Here is a 20,721-nt window from a genome sequence, read left to right as displayed (position 1 = left end):
CCCAAACATCCCAGGCTGCTGAGCAACCTCCAGGAGGTTGCATGAGTTGCTGCCGCGTTGCAGCAACTCATGCAACCTCCAGGAGGTTGCATGAGTTGCTGCCGCGTTGCAGCAACAGGAGCACACAGCAGCAGCCGGCTCTGCGTGTCGTGTGCTTCATGCAGGAAGCTGGAGAATGCTTCAGTTGGACCACAGTGACAGGAGCAAAGGTTTTATTTGACAGTTACATGTGTGTTGTTCTCACTATGAACGGCTGAACAGTAGAGAGGCACATTGGGTTCCAGCTGTTTGACACTTCCTGTTCACAGCAACATGTTGCTGTGAACACAGCAACATGTTGCTGTGTTCACAGCAACATGTTGCTGTGAACACAGCAGGAGAAAAGAAAAGCTGAAACTGAGGCTGCAGCAGCTCAAAGGAAGAGAAAAAGAAAGAAACGTTTCTCCATCACAACCTTTGTTGACCTTTAGAGAACAAGAGCAGATCTGACTTCAGACGTTTCAGGATGTGAGAGGAAGCGATGATGTCGCTCAGAGCGTCTCTCCAGAGAAACCACTACGAGATGCTTCCTCTAAACTGGAACCAGGAAACTATCCAACAAACAGCAACGCTGGTCAGAAACAGAATTATCAATAACTTACAACACAGGCAGCAAATAAATATCTCATTAGTAAAAATATACAAAGTACAGCTTTCAGTTTGGGTCTTCAAGGGGAATGTGGCAGAGAGGGCTGTGAACGTGGTTTTGTTAGCACGTCACCGGAGCAACAAGCTGCTGCTGGTGAAGCGAGACGCTTTGAAGTCTCTGAACGTCTACACAACCTGGACACACAACTTCTTACAAAGTAGACACACAAAACTATATTAATACACGAGTTCACACCTCGATCACACGCATGAATTCAGAGTCTGTGTGTGTGAGTGTGTGTGTGTGTGTGTGTGAGTGTGTGTGAGAGTGTGTGTGTGAGAGTGTGTGTGTGTGAGTGTGTGTGAGAGTGTGTGTGTGAGAGTGTGTGTGTGAGAGTGTGTGTGTGTGTGAGTGTGTGAGTGAGAGTGTGTGTGTCAAAGTCTCCTGAAAGATCTGATAGGCGCATGTGCCCAACACTGTCTCTCCTTCATCCTCTTCATCTTCATCATCATCACCACCACCTCTGTTAATCCATATAGTTTCCACTCCGTGTCCTCCATGAGGCTCCTGTTGGAGGCTCAGTCCTCCGGCCGGCGGCCGCGTCCCTTCCTGGCTCTGTGTCGGCGTCTGCGGCGCTCCGCCTGCGGGCCGAGCGGCTGCGGGCCGAGCGGCTGCGGGCCGAGCGGCTGCGCGTGCTGGTGACTGTCCCTCAGCCGCCGCACCATCTCGTGGTCCTTGTGGCCCAGCACGCGGGGCAGGAAGAGCGACGCCTTGTCCGTGCTGCGGGTCTTGAAGCCTCGCCGCGGCCGGCCTTTGCCGTTGATGGACACGTACCACTGACGCGTGGCGCTGGCCCGCCGCCGGCCTCCACCGCTGCTGCTGCTGCTGCTGCTGCTGCTACTGCTGCTGCTGCTGCCGCCGCTGCTGCTGCCCGGGGGAGGCGGCTGCTCGGTGGCGTGCAGGCGGGACGCGTAGGTGTTGTAGCCCAGCTCGTGGATCCGCTCCACAAACTCACAATCTTTGTTGAACACTTCCTGGGAGACAAGAGAGGAGACACAGTGAGACACGAGCAGCACCGGCTGGTGGGTCACAGGGAGTGTGAGGGTTAGCACGAGTGTTAGCATGAGGGTTAGCACGAGGGTTAGCATGAGGGTTAGCACGAGGGTTAGCATGAGGCTTAGCATGAGGGTGAGGGTTATAGCAAGAGCATTATAACACATGTTATGGCCCATGAGGTCATGTGGTATGGCCTATGAGGTCACACGGTACGGCCCATGAGGTCACATGGTGCGGCCCATGAGGTCATGTGGTATGGCCCATGAGGTCACATGGTACGGCCCATGAGGTCACATGGTGTGGCCCATGAGGTCACATGGTGCGGCCCATGAGGTCACATGGTGCGGCCCATGAGGTCACATGGTGCGGCCCATGAGGTCATGTGGTACGGCCCATGAGGTCACACGGTGTAGCCCGTGGGGTCACACGGTGCGGCCCGTGAGGTCACACGGTGCGGCCCGTGAGGTCACACGGTATGGCCCGTGAGGTCACATGGTATGGCCCGTGAGGTCACATGGTGCGGCCCATGAGGTCACATGGTGCGGCCCATGAGGTCAGGTGGTGCGGCCCATGAGGTCACACGGTATGGCCCGTGAGGTCACACGGTATGGCCCATGAGGTCACATGGTGCGGCCCGTGGGGTCACACGGTGCGGCCCGTGAGGTCACATGGTGCGGCCCGTGAGGTCACATGGTGCGGCCCGTGAGGTCAGGTGGTACCCACCGAGGCGTACAGCCGGCCCTTGTCGTTCATGGCCAGGTATCTGCTGGAGAAAAGACCCTTTATGGCCACAACGCCCACGTCCACTGCTGTCATTTCCATAATGCCTGCAACACAGAGTCATATGATCTTAATTACATACACATACTACATGTATGTAGCGTAGCAGTTAGCACATAGCAGCCAGGACGTTTAATACCAACTTGTGTGATTAGAAGATATTTCAAACATCATGTTTTAGCAATATAGTGATAATAGTGTCAATAAATGATTAACGAGCAACTCATCAAAATCAATAAGAAACACAACAAAATAATTCATGCAAAAACAAACAAACAAACAAAGTCTGGTAAAACAATGAAGGAACACACATCTGGTTGTGTTTGCTGACACACACGATCATTATTTATTATGAATCAGACACACACACACACACACACACACACACACACACACACACACACTCTCTCTCTCTCTCTCTCTCTCTCTCTCTCTTTCTCTCTCTCTCACACACACACACACACACACACACACACACTCTCTCTCTCTCTCTCTCTCTCTCTCTCTCTCTTTCTCTCTCTCACACACACACACACACACACACACACACACACACACACACACACACACACACACACACACACACACACACGCACACAAACACACGCACGCGCACACACACGAACGCGCACACGAAAACGCACATACAGGCCCGCACACATACACACACACACGCACGCACGCGCACACACAGTAGCTCGCCCGCGGACGCGCTTCTCTGACTGACAGTGAAACAGTGAACATAGATCCTGATACATTAATCATATGAGAGTTGACTCAAAGAAAAATAACAAACACATAAATAAATAAACAACAACACGCGCAGTCCAGACTACACGTGTTCACTCATCTGAAGCCATCAGAGCACCAACGGACACTCAAGTGAATCTGACCCTTTTATTTCATTCAGGATCATGCGCGCGCGTGCGTGTGTGTGCGCGTGAGAGAGAGACTCACTGAGCGGGTTGTTCTCCTCCAGGGAGCCTTCTATCTTCCCGCTGGGATGGATCTGGAGATGGTACTTGGTGGCGCAGTAGAGCTTCCGGCGCCGCGGCGCGCCTCCGAGGTGCTCGTACACGCCTCCGCGGCCCCCGGCGTCCCTCCGCTGCCGGGGGTCGCACGCCTGGCCCGGGGCGCAGCGGGCCCGGGGCCGAGCGGCATGCACCAGGCTCAGCAACACCAGCAGAGGTATCAGCAGCATCGTGGCATGGCCGGGCAGCGACGACGGGTTCGAAAACACGGCTCTCGGGGTCCCATCAAGGGGTCGGGGCCCGCGCAGCCCCGCGCACTCCCGCAGACACGCTGCCTCCCGCAGACTCCCGCTGACTCCCGCACACTCCTCTGCCCGAGGTGGGTCCGCTGCTGCTGCTGGTCCCTCCTGCGGCTGTGACTGCGCCTCTCAGACTGACGCAGCAGCAGCAGCTGCGGCAACAGGCTGAACTCCGACCGCACACAAAGGGAGGGGGGCGGGCGGGGGGGGGGGGGGGGGGGGCGGAGGTATCGGCCTGTGAAGTGAGAGATGCGGGATTCAATTACACTGAGAACTGAAGAGAGCCGGGACCTGAGGGAGGGACCTTTAGAACCTCTAGAACCTCCAGGGGGACCCGAGAGACCTGAGGGAGGGACCTTCAGAACCTCTAGAACCTCCGGGGGGACCCGAGAGACCTGAGGGAGGGACCTTCAGAACCTCTAGAACCTCCGGGGGGACCCGAGAGACCTGAGGGAGGAACCTTCAGAACCTCTAGAACCTCCGGGGGGACCCGAGAGACCTGAGGGAGGGACCTTCAGAACCTCTAGAACCTCCAGGGGGACCCGAGAGACCTGAGGGAGGGACCTTCAGAACCTCTAGAACCTCCAGGGGGACCCGAGAGACCTGAGGGAGGGACCTTCAGAACCTCTAGAACCTCCAGGGGGACCCGAGAGACCTGAGGGAGGAACCTTCAGACCCTCTAGAACCTCCAGGGGGACCCGAGAGACCTGAGGGAGGAACCTTCAGACCCTCTAGAACCTCCAGGGGGACCCGAGAGACCTGAAGGAGGAACCTTTAGAACCTCTAGATTCTCCAGGGGGACCCGAGAGACCTGAGGGAGGAACCTTTAGAACCTCTAGAACCTCCAGGGGGACCCGAGAGACCTGAGGGAGGAACCTTTAGAACCTCTAAAACCCTCACAACCTTTAGATCTGCTCCTCACAGCTTCTGACCACAACTCACAAACTATGAAACATGGAACACACATGTATACGTGTGTGTTCCATGTTTCATACATGTATACGTGTGTGTTCCATGTTTCATACATGTATACGTGTGTGTTCCATGTTTCATACATGTATACGTGTGTGTTCCATGTTTCATACATGTATAAGTGTGTGTTCCATGAACAGGATGACGCTGATGTCCATTTCGTGGAGACTCACATCTGAGCTCATCCTCCTCCTCCTTCCTTCCTCCGCCTTCCTTCCTCCTCCTCCTCCTGACCTTTGGGTGTGTAGCAGTTGAAGGATAAAAGACAAATGGACGTCCCCGGTGTCTCCATGAGCTCCTGTCCCAGCAGCCCTGGATGTTCAGACGTTCAGACGCTCAGACGCTCAGACGCTCAGACGCTCAGACGCTCAGACGTTCAGACGTTCAGACGTTCAGACGCTCAGACGTTCAGACGCTCAGACGTTCAGACGTTCATCAGACGTTCAGACGTTCAGACGCTCAGACGTTCAGACGCTCAGACGTTCAGACGTTCAGACGTTCAGACGCTCAGACGCTCAGACGCTCAGACGTTCAGACGCTCTGACGTTCAGACGCTCAGACGCTCAGACGTTCAGACGTTCAGACGCTCAGACGCTCTGACGTTCAGACGCTCAGACGCTCAGACGTTCAGACGTTCAGACGTTCAGACGCTCAGACGTTCAGACGCTCAGACGCTCAGACGCTCAGACGTTCAGACGTTCAGACGTTCAGACGCTCAGACGCTCAGACGCTCAGACGTTCAGACGTTCAGACGTTCAGACGTTCAGACGCTCTGACGTTCAGACGCTCTGACGTTCAGACGCTCAGACGTTCAGACGTTCAGACGCTCTGACGTTCAGACGCTCAGACGTTCAGACGTTCAGACGCTCAGACGTTCAGACGTTCAGACGTTCAGACGCTCAGACGTTCAGACGTTCAGACGCTCTGACGTTCAGACGTTCAGACGTTCAGACGCTCTGACGTTCAGACGTTCAGACGCTCTGACGTTCAGACGTTCAGACGCTCTGACGTTCAGACGCTCAGACGTTCAGACGCTCAGACGTTCAGACGCTCTGACGTTCAGACGTTCAGACGCTCTGACGTTCAGACGTTCAGACGCTCTGACGTTCAGACGCTCAGACGTTCAGACGCTCAGACGTTCAGACGCTCAGACGTTCAGACGCTCAGACGTTCAGACGTTCAGACGCTCAGACGTTCAGACGCTCAGACGTTCAGACGTTCAGACGCTCAGACGCTCAGACGCTCAGACGCTCAGACGTTCAGACGCTCAGACGTTCAGACGTTCAGACGTTCAGACGCTCTGACGTTCAGACGCTCAGACGTTCAGACGTTCCTGGTGGGCAGAAGAGCAGCAGCTGAGTGACGGCAGCTAAACACTTCCTGCTGGCGGCTTCATGGCTGAAGGTGATTAGCATCACGGATATCTGTCTGCTGCCCTGTGGGGCAGCAGGACCCATCTGTCTTCAAGAGCAACACAGCAACACAGCAACACAGAAACCAGCAACGCAGCAACCAGCAGCGGGCGTGTCTCATGAGGCCTCTTGATGTGGTCTCACGCTGGAAGGGGGCGGAGCCTCAGATGTGGCTGCAGCTATTTTAATTACACTCCTCCACATCACCCACAGAGCATCTAATGCTTCTAGTGACACACACACACACACACACACACACACACACACACACACACACACACAGAGACACACACACACACACACACACACACACACACACACACACACACACACACACACACACACACAGACACACACAACTAGAAGAGTCTTTATTAACAATAGTTTAATTTATGGTTGGATGTCTCATTCAACCTCCAACACATTAACACACTTAATGTACACATTAACACACTTAATGTACACATTAACACACTTAATGTAGACATTAACACACTTAATGTAGACATTAACACACTTAATGTAGACATTAACACACTTAATGTACACATTAACACATTTAATGTACACATTAACACACTTAATGTACACATTAACACACTTAATGTACACATTAACACACATGTAATGACCCTCTGTACTCACTATGGGTTCTGACCCTCTGTAGTCACTGTGGGTTCTAACCCACTTGGACCCATCACAACCGGTCTCCGTTCGTGAGAACTGGACCCTGCAGGCCTCTGGCGGGCCGGTTCTGGTGAGGTGATTACAACATGATCCCTGGAGGCCTCGGCCCGGACGGGCTGCAGAACCTCGTCCGGGTCCGGCAGAGGGAACTCCTCTGTGTTCCTGCGCTTTGTTCTGCGCTCTCCACAATACCAAGTTGACTAATTGGCCCTTGAAGACCGGCCGTGGAGCCGCCGGCCTTCACGCGGCGCCGGCATTCCTGACCGGCAGCCAGAGCGCCGGCTGCCGGAGCGCCGGCTGCCGGAGCGCCGGCTGCCGGAGCGTCCTCGGTGCTTTTGGGATGAACTCACTCCTGCGAGGAGAACCGCTCGGCCCGGTCTGGACGGTTCCCCTCACTGAACTATTTGCATCCCCCCTGGCCGCCGTCCACTTGACGAGCGGGTCCCGACCACATGAAGTGCTCCCAGACATTTTAACTTTCCTTCCCCGTCCTCCAGCGTGAATGAAAGCAAGAATTTCAGGGCTCCTTTTTTAATTGACCTCCCCCAGAGTCCCAGCAGCAGCCCAACAAACCCTCCTGGCACAAAAGGGCTTCTTTTCTGCAATAACACAAAGGTTATTAGCCAGGTCCTTCTCTGGCCCCGCCCCCTCTCAGCCAGCAGAAAGGAGGTTCCAGTAATCCAGAGCAAATCAAAATGACCTTTGAACCCTTTCTGCTGTACTTTTTCTCATGGACAGGTTTCTTTGCTGCGCTGATCAGAGGGCTGAACCTCTCGTCTCCTGACAAATCGCCGCTGAGCCTCTTTTGTCCGCCAGACTTTGATCTCACCTGCTTGTCAGGCCGAGAGAAAGCCTCTCGTACAGTTCCAGCTCACAGCAAACAAATTGGCAACTATTTTATTCTCTCTCTCTCTCTCTCTCTCTCTCTCTCTCTCTCTCTCTCTCTCTCTCTCTCTCTCTCTCTCCCTTTCTTCTGCAGTGCAGTTTAACTCTGTTTAACTCTGCATGGTGCTGGGGAGAGGCACACTTTACAGATCACATGGAACAATGCCATGAACATCATTCATATATATATATATATATATATATATATATATATATATATATATATATATATATATATATATATATATATATATATATATATATATATATGAATAGCAGATCAGATCATATGAGGAAAACAAGAGGTGGAGAAGTTAAATAGATTTGTTAATTAAAGGTCATATTGACAGTTTATTGTTTCTATTCTGGTAAAACAAACACAACCTCAAGTATTTAAGGGTTCCAGGTTTCAGATTTTATTTTATTTCTAAGTTCTGATTATTTTGTTTAGAACCAAACGTTCTCATCATTGTACGTTAAGATGAATTAAACTTCTCAGACTAGTTTGATGGATCGATGTGGAGCAGCGATCCAGTCGGCCATTGCTCGGTTGTTTCGCTCTCTGGCTCGCTAGCTAGCTAGTGTGTGTTAGCGTAGCATCCTGTTTGATCTTGGCGTTACGTAGACTGTCTCAGGTCACAGCGAGCAGAAAACACTGATCCATCTGATGCCTGCAGGAGAAGAAAAGTCGTGGTCCTGTCACTACTTTTGTTCCCTTCCACCAGATCGCTGTTTGTTTTTGAGAATCCTGTTTTTGACGCTCCTGATGTCAACACACATCTGCATTTGTGTCTTCTCTCTCTGAGCCTCTGTGACTGTCTCCTTCATGTGTTCATGAGGGTCAGCTGGTTGGAGGCTTCATGTGTTCATGAGGATCAGCTGGTTGGAGGCTTCATGTGTTCATGAGGATCAGCTGGTTGGAGGCTTCATGTGTTCATGAGGATCAGCTGGTTGGAGGCTTCATGTGTTCATGAGGATCAGCTGGTTGGAGGCTTCATGTGTTCATGAGGATCAGCTGGTTGGAGGCTTCATGTGTTCATGAGGATCAGCTGGTTGGAGGCTTCATGTGTTCATGAGGATCAGCTGGTTGGAGGCTTCATGTGTTCATGAGGATCAGCTGGTTGGAGGCTTCATGTGTTCATGAGGATCAGCTGGTTGGAGGCTTCATGTGTTCATGAGGATCAGCTGGAAGACAAACAGCTGAAGGAGCTGCAGAGCACGGACATAACAACCTCCAATGTTTTTCTTCCTTTCTCTTTTTCACTTGTCTCTCTCTCTCTCTCTCTCTCTCTCTCTCTCTCTCTCTCTCTCTCTCTCTCTCTCTCTCTCTCAGTAACCAGAGCTGTGAGCTGAACTCCTGCAGCTCTTTGATTGTTAGCTGCAGGTCTCAGATGCAGAGCGGCTGCAGCTTCCAACAGGCTCATGATTGTGGAAGGATGAAACTCTAGAGGCCATCAATGGCTGTGACACACACACACACACACACACACACACACACACACACACACACACACACACAATCAGTACCATATGATATGAGGATAACGGGCACTGGACAGCTTTCTATGGTCATTTGACTCCTTCAGAAGAAGATGGCGCTCGTTGTCTGGTGGCAGCGCAGTGTGGGGCCCGAAGTGTTGTCGCCGCTCTGGAGACGGATGACTGGCTAGTTAGCTAGTTAGCTAAGGAGCTAGTTAGCTAATGAGCGAGTTAGCTAATGAGCGTCCTTCTCTGGAGTGAGGTGGAGGGACCAGTGCAGCGCTGTTCTGTTCTGTAATTGATAAAAGCATGAAAGTATGGTGAATCTAGGTCGCTAGCTAACTAGCCAGCTAGTTAGTTAGCTAGCTGGTTAGCCAGATTCCACCTGGTTAAATAAAGATCAAGAATGAAAGTCTTTAATATTGCAGAAAATGATCTGATAGTAATGTTGATCTTTACTGCGATACCTCAGCTCACCTTGTTAGTTCATGAGGAAGTTAGCTTCCTACCACGATCACAAGCAGCTGCAGAACGAACAGAAACAGTTAGAAGTGTCTGTTCTACTCCTCATTCATTAATTATTTATATGGAAAACATTTGCTGCTTTAAGCCAGAACATCTTCAGGATTGATCTTTTTAGTTGATAAAATACAACATTTAGACTTTAAGCTCCAGGAAACTCTGATGTGCTGCTTTCTATTTCCTATAAAGACACGGCGATCAATGGAATACATGTGAGTTGAATAATGAACTCCTGGTTAGTGTGATCATGCTGCTGCAGGGTTTCATCTCCTGGTTTCCTGACGTCCTCCTCAGCACAGTGATGGATGCTGACAGTGATGGAGGAGCTGCTCATTTCAAGCTGAATGCTGTCTCATTTCTTTGGGACTATAGAAACTGCCCTGGGTGCTCCACAGGGGGCGCTGGTGAAAGCTGCTGGTGAAAGCTGCTGGAAGATGGATGAGGTGGATTCAGCCAGCCTTCCCCTTGAGAGAGCTTCATCCATCCAGCCGAGTGTGAATGAGTTAGACTGCAGAGGACGGCTCGACTGCCTCTCTGGAGGAACGCAGCTCTGATGGAGAGGTTCCTGCAGACGCTCTGCTGTCAGAGGCCGCCATCACTCAGTGAGCTGCTCCAGCTGACAGACGCCGTCCACAGCCAAAGCTCTGCTGGTGTCTTACAGCTGCAGCTGTTACAGCTTCTACAGCCTCTACAGCCTCTCTACAGCCTCTACAGCCTCTACAGCCTCTCTACAGTCTCTACGGCCTCTACAGCATCTACAGCCTCTACAGCATCTCTACAGCATCTACAGCCTCTACAGCCTCTACAGCCTCTACAGCCTCTCTACAGCCTCTACAGCCTCTCTACAGCCTCTCTACAGCCTCTACAGCCTCTCTACAGCCTCTCTGCAGCCTCTACAGCCTCTCTACAGCCTCTCTACAGCCTCTACAGCCTCTACAGCCTCTCTACAGCCTCTCTGCAGCCTCTACAGCCTCTCTACAGCCTCTACAGCCTCTACAGCCTCTCTACAGCCTCTCTACAGCCTCTCTACAGCCTCTCTGCAGCCTCTACAGCCTCTACAGCCTCTCTACAGCCTCTACAGCCTCTACAGCCTCTCTACAGCCTCTACAGCCTCTCTACAGCATCTCTACAGCCTCTCTACAGCCTCTCTACAGCCTCTCTACAGCCTCTACAGCCTCTCTACAGCCTCTACAGCCTCTACAGCCTCTCTACAGCCTCTCTACAGCCTCTCTACAGCATCTCTACAGCCTCTACAGCCTCTACAGCCTCTCTACAGCCTCTACAGCCTCTACAGCCTCTCTACAGCCTCTCTACAGCCTCTACAGCCTCTACAGCCTCTCTACAGCCTCTCTACAGCCTCTACAGCCTCTACAGCCTCTCTACAGCCTCTCTACAGCCTCTCTACAGCCTCTCTACAGCCTCTACAGCCTCTACAGCCTCTCTACAGCCTCTCTACAGCCTCTACAGCCTCTACAGCCTCTACAGCCTCTACAGCCTCTCTACAGCCTCTCTACAGTCTCTACAGCCTCTACAGCCTCTCTACAGCCTCTACAGCCTCTCTACAGCCTCTCTACAGCCTCTCTACAGCCTCTCTACAGTCTCTACAGCCTCTACAGCCTCTCTGAGCTGCAGGAGTCTTCCTCTGCACCTGCAGACAGGAGAGGATCTCGAGGCCGCGTGGTGCTGCCTCTGCTCTCAGGATCGAGTGTTGTGGTGAAAGTGGTGAGAAGGTTCATGATCACAGAGATGTGCTGGTAGAAAGAAGCCACAGTCGTGTTAACAAGGTCTACATGCACCGTGCAGCACGGTGGGCTGTGTAATGGAAAGCAGGCCTGTGTGTGTGTGTCTGTGTGTGTGTGTGTGTGTGTGTTGAGCTGCATACCTCAGTTAAAAGTGTGACACTATTATTCCCCAATAAACACAAAGCACTTCCTGTTTACACGCTTCACACCAACAGGACTCTAGATGAGGAGCTAGAGTCATGTCCGACGTTACGCTGATGACTTGAGCCTATATGTGTATATATGTGTACACGACCACAGGACCACAGGACCACAGGACCACAGGACCACAGGACCACAGGACCACAGGATCACAGGACCACAGGACCACAGGACCACACGACCACAGGACCACAGGACCACAGGACCACAGGACCACACGACCACAGGACCACAGGACCACAGGACCACAGGACCACAGGACCACAGGATCACACGACCACAGGACCACAGGACCACAGGGCCACAGGACCACAGGACCACAGGACCACAGGACCACAGGACCACAGGATCACACGACCACAGGACCACAGGACCACAGGACCACAGGACCACAGGATCACACGACCACAGGACCACAGGACCACAGGGCCACAGGACCACAGGACCACAGGACCACAGGATCACAGGACCACAGGACCACAGGACCACAGGACCACAGGATCACAGGACCACAGGATCACAGGACCACAGGACCACAGGACCACAGGACCACACGACCACAGGACCACACGGCCACAGGACCACAGGATCACAGGACCACACGGCCACAGGACCACAGGACCACAGGACCACAGGACCACAGGACCACAGGATCACAGGACCACAGGATCACACGACCACAGGACCACACGGCCACAGGACCACAGGACCACAGGATCACACGACCACAGGACCACACGACCACAGGACCACAGGACCACAGGACCACAGGATCACACGACCACAGGACCACAGGATCACAGGACCACAGGACCACAGGATCACAGGACCACAGGACCACACGACCACAGGACCACAGGACCACAGGACCACAGGACCACAGGATCACACGACCACAGGACCACAGGACCACAGGACCACAGGATCACACGACCACAGGACCACACGACCACAGGACCACAGAATCACACGACCACAGGACCAAAGGACCACAGGACCACAGGATCACAGGACCACAGGACCACAGGACCACAGGACCACAGGATCACACGACCACAGGACCACACGACCACAGGACCACAGGACCACAGGACCACAGGACCACAGGACCACACGGCCACACGACCAACGAAAAGGTCCAAACCTGCTGAGGGAAGAAGGAACAGTGAAGCAGAAACTGGTTTCTGGCAGGAACAGGAGCCGTGCACCAGTTCCTTCCCAGGTAACCTTACCTGTCCCAGAGGAGGCAGCGCTCCTTCTCCCTCGTCCGAGCTCCACACACCAGCTCCTCTATTAGCTGCGGCGCCGCGGCGGCCATTTGTAAGCCCTTTTGTTGTGATACTTCAAATACCGAAGCTGACGGATCAATGAGTCATCTGAAGACGAAGAAGAAGCTCTGGTTTTATGTGTCAGTGCCTCATTCTCTCTGCCTCCACCTCTGCAGGTTCCTGGAGAAGAGAGAAGGAGAACATCAGGAGAACATCAGGAGGACATCAGGAGGACATCAGGAGAACATCAGGAGAACATCAGGAGGACATAAGGGGAACATCAGGAGAACATCAGGGGAACATTAGGAGAACATCAGGAGAACATCAGGGGAACATTAGGAGAACATCAGGAGAACATCAGGGGAACATCAGGAGAACATCAGGAGAACATCAGGATGACATCAGGAGAACATCAGGAGAACATCAGAAGGACATCAGGAGAACATCAGGAGGACATCAGGAGAACATCGGGGGAACATTAGGAGAACATCAGGAGAACATCTGGGGAACATCAGGAGAACATCAGGAGGACATCAGGAGAACATCAGGAGAACATCAGAAGGCCATCAGGAGAACATCAGGAGGACATCAGGAGGACATCAGGAGAACATCAGGAGGACATCAGGAGGACATCAGGAGAACATCAGGAGAACATCAGGGGAACATCAGGAGGACATCAGGAGGACACTGGGACCCGCAGGGTGACGAGGATGGGACCAGAGCTACGAGTCAGGAAAGCCTCGACACCGGGGCCAGAACCATGTTGCCACAGCGCTGCACCAGTGTGTGTGTGTGTGTGTGTGTGTGTGTGTGTGTGTGTTCCATCATCTCAGCTCTGGCCCTTCAGTCTTTTCTTCCTGAGCCTTCTGTCAACCTCGTCCTGCTCTTCCACTGGACAACACAGTGAACACATGAACTCACACAAAGCTGTGGTGGGGTTGTCGATACCTTCTGGTGGTGTTGTGTGTCTCAGCTGTGCGAGTTGCTCTGTGAACATCTCATCATTCTGCCCTGAAAGTCAAAGGAAGCCTCAAAAGAAGCTCGAACACTCGAACACGTGACGTTTTCTACAAGGTCAACCCAAGCCTGCTCATTAATGCTCCTGTGTGTTTAATGTGTGTTTAATGTGTGTTTAATGTGTGTTTAATGTGTGTTTAATGTGTGTTGTTGGTAGTTGCTGGCGATCAGGTTGTTTTGTCTTAGGGCTCCAACAATAATACCACTTGAACATGATTTCTGCTTCACTCTGGACGAGGATGCAGAGCCGGTCTTCTCCAGAAAGACGCGGCCTTTCATTGAGTGTTGAAGGAAGCTTTAGTGAAGTGTGTGAGCCGTAATTACAAGTCCTGGAGTGAACATGAAGCAGTAGATCTCCATTTGATCTCCAGTTGATCTTAATTTAAGAGGCACCAGCATGGAGGCATTGTACCCTGCTAATCCCTCTGTGTTACGCCGCTCTGTGATGTGACCGCCGCCTCTCTGCTGCGTCTGCAACGCGGCCGCCTCCTCTCTGCTGCGTCTGCAACGCGGCCGCCTCCTCTCTGCTGCGTCTGCAACGCGGCCGCCTCCTCTCTGCTGCGTCTGCAACGCGGCCGCCTCCTCTCTGCTGCGTCTGCAACGCGGCCGCCGCCTCTCTGCTGCGTCTGCAACGCGGCCGCCTCCTCTCTGCTGCTCTGCTTGGTCATGAGGGTCAAAGCGACGCCGCAGACGTGCAGGAGGAAGTTCCTGCGTGAAGGAGCAGGGATCGATGGGTAATGAGAGGCCGTGTGCAGCGACGGGCTCTGATCCCGGAGGTCTGCGCTCGCCACCAAGTGCACAGCGGGACGTTTGTCTGTCAGGGCGGTTTGCAGGCTGCAATTAGAGAGCAGCAGGGAGGCCTCGCACGACTCTGTATGACCATCAAACACGGATCTCGTGGCACATTGAAGCTCGCTTCCTCCCTTTCCTTCATGCCACAGTTAGTGACAAGGCGGAGGTTCACACATCAAGAGGTTCTTTGTTTTGATGTTTGTAACGGATTACAAAATGTGTGGCAGAAGGCCAGAGCGGCCAGAGCAGCCAGAGCGGCGTGGGTCCTTGATGTGTCTCCATGAACGTCTTTGATCAAAGCTTTGAGAAGCTGCTAAAGGAACCGCTGTTTAGAAGCAGAGAGCTCATGTCTTCAGTCCTAGCAGGTCATAGGCCGAGCCCTACAGAGGAACCTCATCTCCTTACTCTATCTCTAAGGCTGAGCCCTACAGAGGAACCTCACCTCTTATTCTATCTCTAAGGCCGAGCCCTACAGAGGAACCTCATCTCCTTACTCTATCTCTAAGGCCGAGCCCTACAGAGGAACCTCATCTCTTATTCTATCTCTAAGGCCGAGCCCTACAGAGGAACCTCATCTCCTTACTCTATCTCTAAGGCTAAGCCCTACAGAGGAACCTCATCTCCTTACTCTATCTCTAAGGCCGAGCCCTACAGAGGAACCTCATCTCCTTACTCTATCTCTAAGGCTGAGCCCTACAGAGGAAATTCATCTCTTACTCTATCTCTAAGGCCGAGCCCTACAGAGGAACCTCATCTCCTTACTCTATCTCTAAGGCCGAGCCCTACAGAAGAAACTACAGCCTGATTTACTGCTGCAGCCGCACCGCTGCCCCTGTCCATCTCCTGCTCCCCCTGTCCATCTCCTGCTCCCCCTGTCCATCTCCTGCTCCCCCTGTCCATCTCCTGCTCCCGCTCCCCATGTCCATCTCCTGCTCCCCCTGTCCATCTCCTGCTCCCCATGTCCATCTCCTGCTCCCCCTGTCCATCTCCTGCTCCCCCTGTCCATCTCCTGCTCCCCATGTCCATCTCCTGCTCCCCATGTCCATTTCCTGCTCCCCATGTCCATCTCCTGCTCCCCATGTCCATCTCCTGCTCCCCCTGTCCATCTCCTGCTCCCCATGTCCATCTCCTGCTCCCCCTGTCCATCTCCTGCTCCCCCTGTCCATCTCCTGCTCCCCATGTCCATCTCCTGCTCCCCATGTCCATCTCCTGCTCCCCATGTCCATCTCCTGCTCCCCATGTCCATCTCCTGCTCCCCATGTCCATCTCCTGCTCCCCATGTCCATCTCCTGCTCCCCCTGTCCATCTCCTGCTCCCCCTGTCCATCTCCTGCTCCCCCTGACCTTCACTCGTGAACGAGACCCTGAGATACTTGATACGCTTCACACTCTCATCAAACCTCCCCAGTGAAAGCTGGAGGTCCGAGGAGGCAAACAGGACCACATCATCTGCAAACAGCAGAGAGGAGATCCGGAGAACCAGAACCTGAGGTTCTCCTCCCCGGCTGCTCCTGCGTCTCCTGTCCACGGAGGTCAGGAGCAGGACCGGAGATGAAGGGCGGCCTGGAGGCCAACGGCCACCAACGAGTCTGACTTCCTGTGAGGACATGAGCACAGCTGCTTCTGCAGCACAGAGACCTGGTTTCATTTCAAACTAGTTCAACGTTATTCAAGAAGAAAGCACATTTCATTATTCTCACTTTTACTTGTCGCCTCGGCAAAAGAAAAAAGAAAAACAGCGGCCATCTTTTAAGCCTCTAGGCCGACTTACATTACATTAGTGCTAATGTGACTGTTTCTTCTTCCATAGGCCTTAGCTGGAGCCTCGCTCACCTCACAGTGTGTGTGTGTGTGTGTGTGTGTGTGTGTGTGTGTGTGTGTGTGTTGTTTTAGTGGGTGTGGTGGCTTGTTTGAAGTGGTGCTTGTTGCGTCTGTGTGTGGGTAGACAGACAGACTGGGACGGACAGATCGACTGCAACAGGCCAAACAACAGGTGGGTCTTTTGAACCCGGCCGCCGCCATAGGAAAGCCCTCTTTACCTTCAGCCAGGCTGATTCCTGTTTTCATCAGCAGAAGAAAAGACTTCTCCTCCTCCTTGTCGCTGGCTGTCTTTCATGTGAGGGAGAGACAGACAAGCCTTCTCTCTGAGCCTTTATGTCTCTCTACTGTCTCTCTTCATTGATGCTTTCATTTCTTTACTTAGTTATGACTAGGTCTGAACTGTACATCTCAGTGTCCTGTTACCTAACAGCAGCTATCAGCCAATCAAAGCCCTCCATCTCTGCTGTGGTACAGCATGGTGGAGTTCAATCCCCTCAGGGCATCAGTTTATCTGTGGAATAAAACACAGTGGTGGAGGAAGTCACATCGCACCCTGATGCGTTCCCGGGGTCATGACCCCTCCAGCGCGTCCTGGGTCTCCCTCCTGCCAGTCGGACGGCATCCAGTTTGGACGCCTTCTGGACGCCTCCCACCAGAGGTTCTCCAGGTCCAACTGGAGGACGACGGCTCTCCACCCGTTTTGGCTAATGCTCATATGAACAAGTGAAACCTTTACAATGCAAATGACTCGTCACTGCAGCTCGGACAATGAGCCGGCTCTCATCAGACACACAGCTCCTCACAAAGAAAACAATATTACGCTGTAAATATGACTGTAAATATAATAATACAATAACATGATAAAGAGTGAGAAGCTCCTCCAGGGAGGACACCCGGGTTCAGACAAACACAGGAAACCTCTGTTAGTGTCTCGTTTGATACCAACAGCCAATCGTTGCAAAACCTCTGACGCGACTGCTAATTTAAACAACACGTCATTATAACCAAACTACAATCTTCCCTCATCCGAAGTGAAGCCTGAACGTAATCAAGTCGTTTCACTGGAATTCACCTCTTTAAAGACACGAGGACAACGATTAAAGGAGCTGCATTCAACGTCTGAACATTATGAGAGAAGCAGGCAACAGCAGCATGTGCTTACAGCGCACGAGAGCGCACGAGAGCGCACGAGAGCGCACGAGAGCGCACGAGAGCGCACGAGAGCGCACGAGAGCGCACCCCATGGGTGAGCTCAGGGCTGCTGTTCTGCACAGCCAGGTCCAGGTAGGTCCAGGTAGGAGAGGTTCTAGTAGGAGAGGTTCTAGTAGGAGAGGTTCTGGTAGGAGAGGTTCTGGTAGGAGAGGTTCTGGTAGGAGAGGTTCTAGTAGGAGAGGTTCTGGTAGGAGAGGTTCTGGTAGGAGAGGTTCTAGTAGGAGAGGTTCTGGTAGGAGAGGTTCTGGTAGGAGAGGTTCTAGTAGGAGAGGTTCTGGTAGGAGGGGTTCTGGTAGGAGAGGTTCTAGTAGGAGAGGTTCTAGTAGGAGAGGTTCTAGTAGGAGAGGTTCTGGTAGGAGGGGTTCTGGTAGGAGAGGTTCTAGTAGGAGAGGTTCTAGTAGGAGAGGTTCTGGTAGGAGGGGTTCTGGTAGGAGAGGTTCTAGTAGGAGAGGTTCTGGTAGGAGGGGTTCTGGTAGGAGAGGTTCTAGTAGGAGAGGTTCTGGTAGGAGAGGTTCTAGTAGGAGAGGTTCTGGTAGGAGGGGTTCTGGTAGGAGAGGTTCTAGTAGGAGAGGTTCTAGTAGGAGAGGTTCTAGTAGGAGAGGTTCTGGTAGGAGAGGTTCTGGTAGGAGAGGTTCTAGTAGGAGAGGTTCTGGTAGGAGAGGTTCTGGTAGGAGAGGTTCTAGTAGGAGAGGTTCTGGTAGGAGAGGTTCTGGTAGGAGAGGTTCTAGTAGGAGAGGTTCTGGTAGGAGAGGTTCTGGTAGGAGAGGTTCTAGTAGGAGAGGTTCTGGTAGGAGAGGTTCTGGTAAGAGAGGTTCTAGTAGGAGAGGTTCTGGTAGGAGGGGTTCTGGTAGGAGAGGTTCTAGTAGGAGAGGTTCTAGTAGGAGAGGTTCTGGTAGGAGGGGTTCTAGTAGGAGAGGTTCTAGTAGGAGAGGTTCTGGTAGGAGAGGTTCTAGTAGGAGAGGTTCTAGTAGGAGAGGTTCTGGTAGGAGAGGTTCTAGTAGGAGAGGTTCTAGTAGGAGAGGTTCTGGTAGGAGGGGTTCTAGTAGGAGAGGTTCTGGTAGGAGGGGTTCTAGTAGGAGAGGTTCTGGTAGGAGAAGTTCTAGTAGGAGAGGTTCTGGTAGGAGAGGTTCTAGTAGGAGAGGTTCTAGTAGGAGAGGTTCTGGTAGGAGAGGTTCTAGTAGGAGAGGTTCTAGTAGGAGAGGTTCTGGTAGGAGGGGTTCTAGTAGGAGAGGTTCTGGTAGGAGAGGTTCTGGTAGGAGAGGTTCTGGTAGGAGGGGTTCTAGTAGGAGAGGTTCTAGTAGGAGAGGTTCTGGTAGGAGAGGTTCCGGTAGGAGAGGTTCTGGTAGGAGAGGTTCTAGTAGGAGAGGTTCTGGTAGGAGAGGTTCTGGTAGGAGGGGTTCTAGTAGGAGAGGTTCTAGTAGGAGAGGTTCTGGTAGGAGAGGTTCCAGTAGGAGAGGTTCTGGTAGGAGAGGTTCTGGTAGGAGAGGTTCTGGTAGGAGAGGTTCTAGTAGGAGAGGTTCTAGTAGGAGAGGTTCTAGTAGGAGAGGTTCCGGTAGGAGAGGTTCTGGTAGGAGAGGTTCTAGTAGGAGAGGTTCTAGTAGGAGAGGTTCTGGTAGGAGAGGTTCTAGTAGGAGAGGTTCTAGTAGGAGAGGTTCTGGTAGGAGGGGTTCTAGTAGGAGAGGTTCTAGTAGGAGAGGTTCTGGTAGGAGAGGTTCTGGTAGGAGAGGTTCTAGTAGGAGAGGTTCTGGTAGGAGAGGTTCCAGTAGGAGAGGTTCTGGTAGGAGAGGTTGTAGTAGGAGAGGTTCTGGTAGGAGAGGTTCTGGTAGGAGAGGTTCTAGTAGGAGAGGTTCTAGTAGGAGAGGTTCTGGTAGGAGAGGTTCTAGTAGGAGAGGTTCTGGTAGGAGAGGTTCTGGTAGGAGAGGTTCTAGTAGGAGAGGTTCTGGTAGGAGAGGTTCTAGTAGGAGAGGTTCTGGTAGGAGAGGTTCTAGTAGGAGAGGTTCTAGTAGGAGAGGTTCTGGTAGGAGAGGTTCTGGTAGGAGAGGTTCTAGTAGGAGAGGTTCTAGTAGGAGAGGTTCTGGTAGGAGAGGTTCTGGTAAGAGAGGTTCTAGTAGGAGAGGTTCTGGTAGGAGAGGTTCTAGTAGGAGAGGTTCTAGTAGGAGAGGTTCTGGTAGGAGAGGTTCTGGTAGGAGGGGTTCTAGTAGGAGAGGTTCTAGTAGGAGAGGTTCCAGTAGGAGAGGTTCCAGTAGGAGAGGTTCCGGTAGGAGAGGTTCTAGTAGGAGAGGTTCTGGTAGGAGAGGTTCTGGTAGGAGAGGTTCCAGTAGGAGAGGTTCCAGTAGGAGAGGTTCTGGTAGGAGAGGTTCTGGTAGGAGAGGTTCCAGTAGGAGAGGTTCTAGTAGGAGGGGTTCTAGTAGGAGAGGTTCTGGTAGGAGAGGTTCCGGTAGGAGAGGTTCTAGTAGGAGAGGTTCTAGTAGGAGAGGTTCTAGTAGGAGAGGTTCTGGTAGGAGAGGTTCTGGTAGGAGAGGTTCCGGTAGGAGAGGTTCTAGTAGGAGAGGTTCTAGTAGGAGAGGTTCTAGTAGGAGAGGTTCTGGTAGGAGAGGTTCTGGTAGGAGAGGTTCTGGTAAGAGAGGTTCTGGTAGGAGAGGTTCTAGTAGGAGAGGTTCTGGTAGGAGAGGTTCTGGTAGGAGAGGTTCTGGTAAGAGAGGTTCTGGTAGGAGAGGTTCTGGTAGGAGAGGTTCTAGTAGGAGAGGTTCTGGTAGGAGAGGTTCTGGTAGGAGAGGTTCTAGTAGGAGAGGTTCTGGTAGGAGAGGTTCTGGTAAGAGAGGTTCTAGTAGGAGAGGTTCTAGTAGGAGAGGTTCCAGTAGGAGAGGTTCCAGTAGGAGAGGTTCTAGTAGGAGAGGTTCTAGTAGGAGAGGTTCTGGTAGGAGAGATTCTGGTAAGAGAGGTTCTGGTAGGAGAGGTTCCGGTAGGAGAGGTTCTAG

The 20,721-nt window shown here is 52.5% G+C and overlaps 1 protein-coding gene across 1 annotated transcript; it reads right to left on the bottom strand.

The window, feature by feature from the left end:
* Positions 1 to 671: 671 nt before the first annotated feature.
* On the bottom strand, positions 672 to 3,720 carry fgf3 (fibroblast growth factor 3). The gene is made up of 4 exons (XM_068601585.1): positions 3,422 to 3,720; positions 2,408 to 2,511; positions 1,551 to 1,662; positions 672 to 1,493 (listed from the first exon to the last, which is right to left on the bottom strand). Exons 1-4 carry the CDS (start codon positions 3,663 to 3,665, stop codon positions 1,207 to 1,209), a joined length of 747 nt encoding a protein of 248 aa, XP_068457686.1. The 5' UTR covers positions 3,666 to 3,720; the 3' UTR covers positions 672 to 1,206.
* Between the last annotated feature and the right edge of the window lie 17,001 nt (positions 3,721 to 20,721).

This window comes from Clinocottus analis, unplaced genomic scaffold, assembly GCF_023055335.1.
Source record: "Clinocottus analis isolate CAN_PGR_092001 unplaced genomic scaffold, fCliAna1.0.p SCAF_51, whole genome shotgun sequence".
Classification (NCBI taxonomy): domain Eukaryota; kingdom Metazoa; phylum Chordata; class Actinopteri; order Perciformes; family Cottidae; genus Clinocottus; species Clinocottus analis.
This window is presented reverse-complemented; position numbering and strand designations above follow the sequence as displayed.

Coding starts and splice junctions, on each gene's coding strand:
- fgf3 (XM_068601585.1), bottom strand. CDS start 3,665: ATGCTGCTGATACCTCTGCTGGTGTTGCTGAGCCTGGTGCATGCCGCT. Junction 2,512..3,421: donor GGAGGAGAACAACCCGCTCA/GTGAGTCTCTCT, acceptor TCTGTGTTGCAG/GCATTATGGAAATGACAGCA. Junction 1,663..2,407: donor AGGGCCGGCTGTACGCCTCG/GTGGGTACCACC, acceptor CTTGTCTCCCAG/GAAGTGTTCAACAAAGATTG.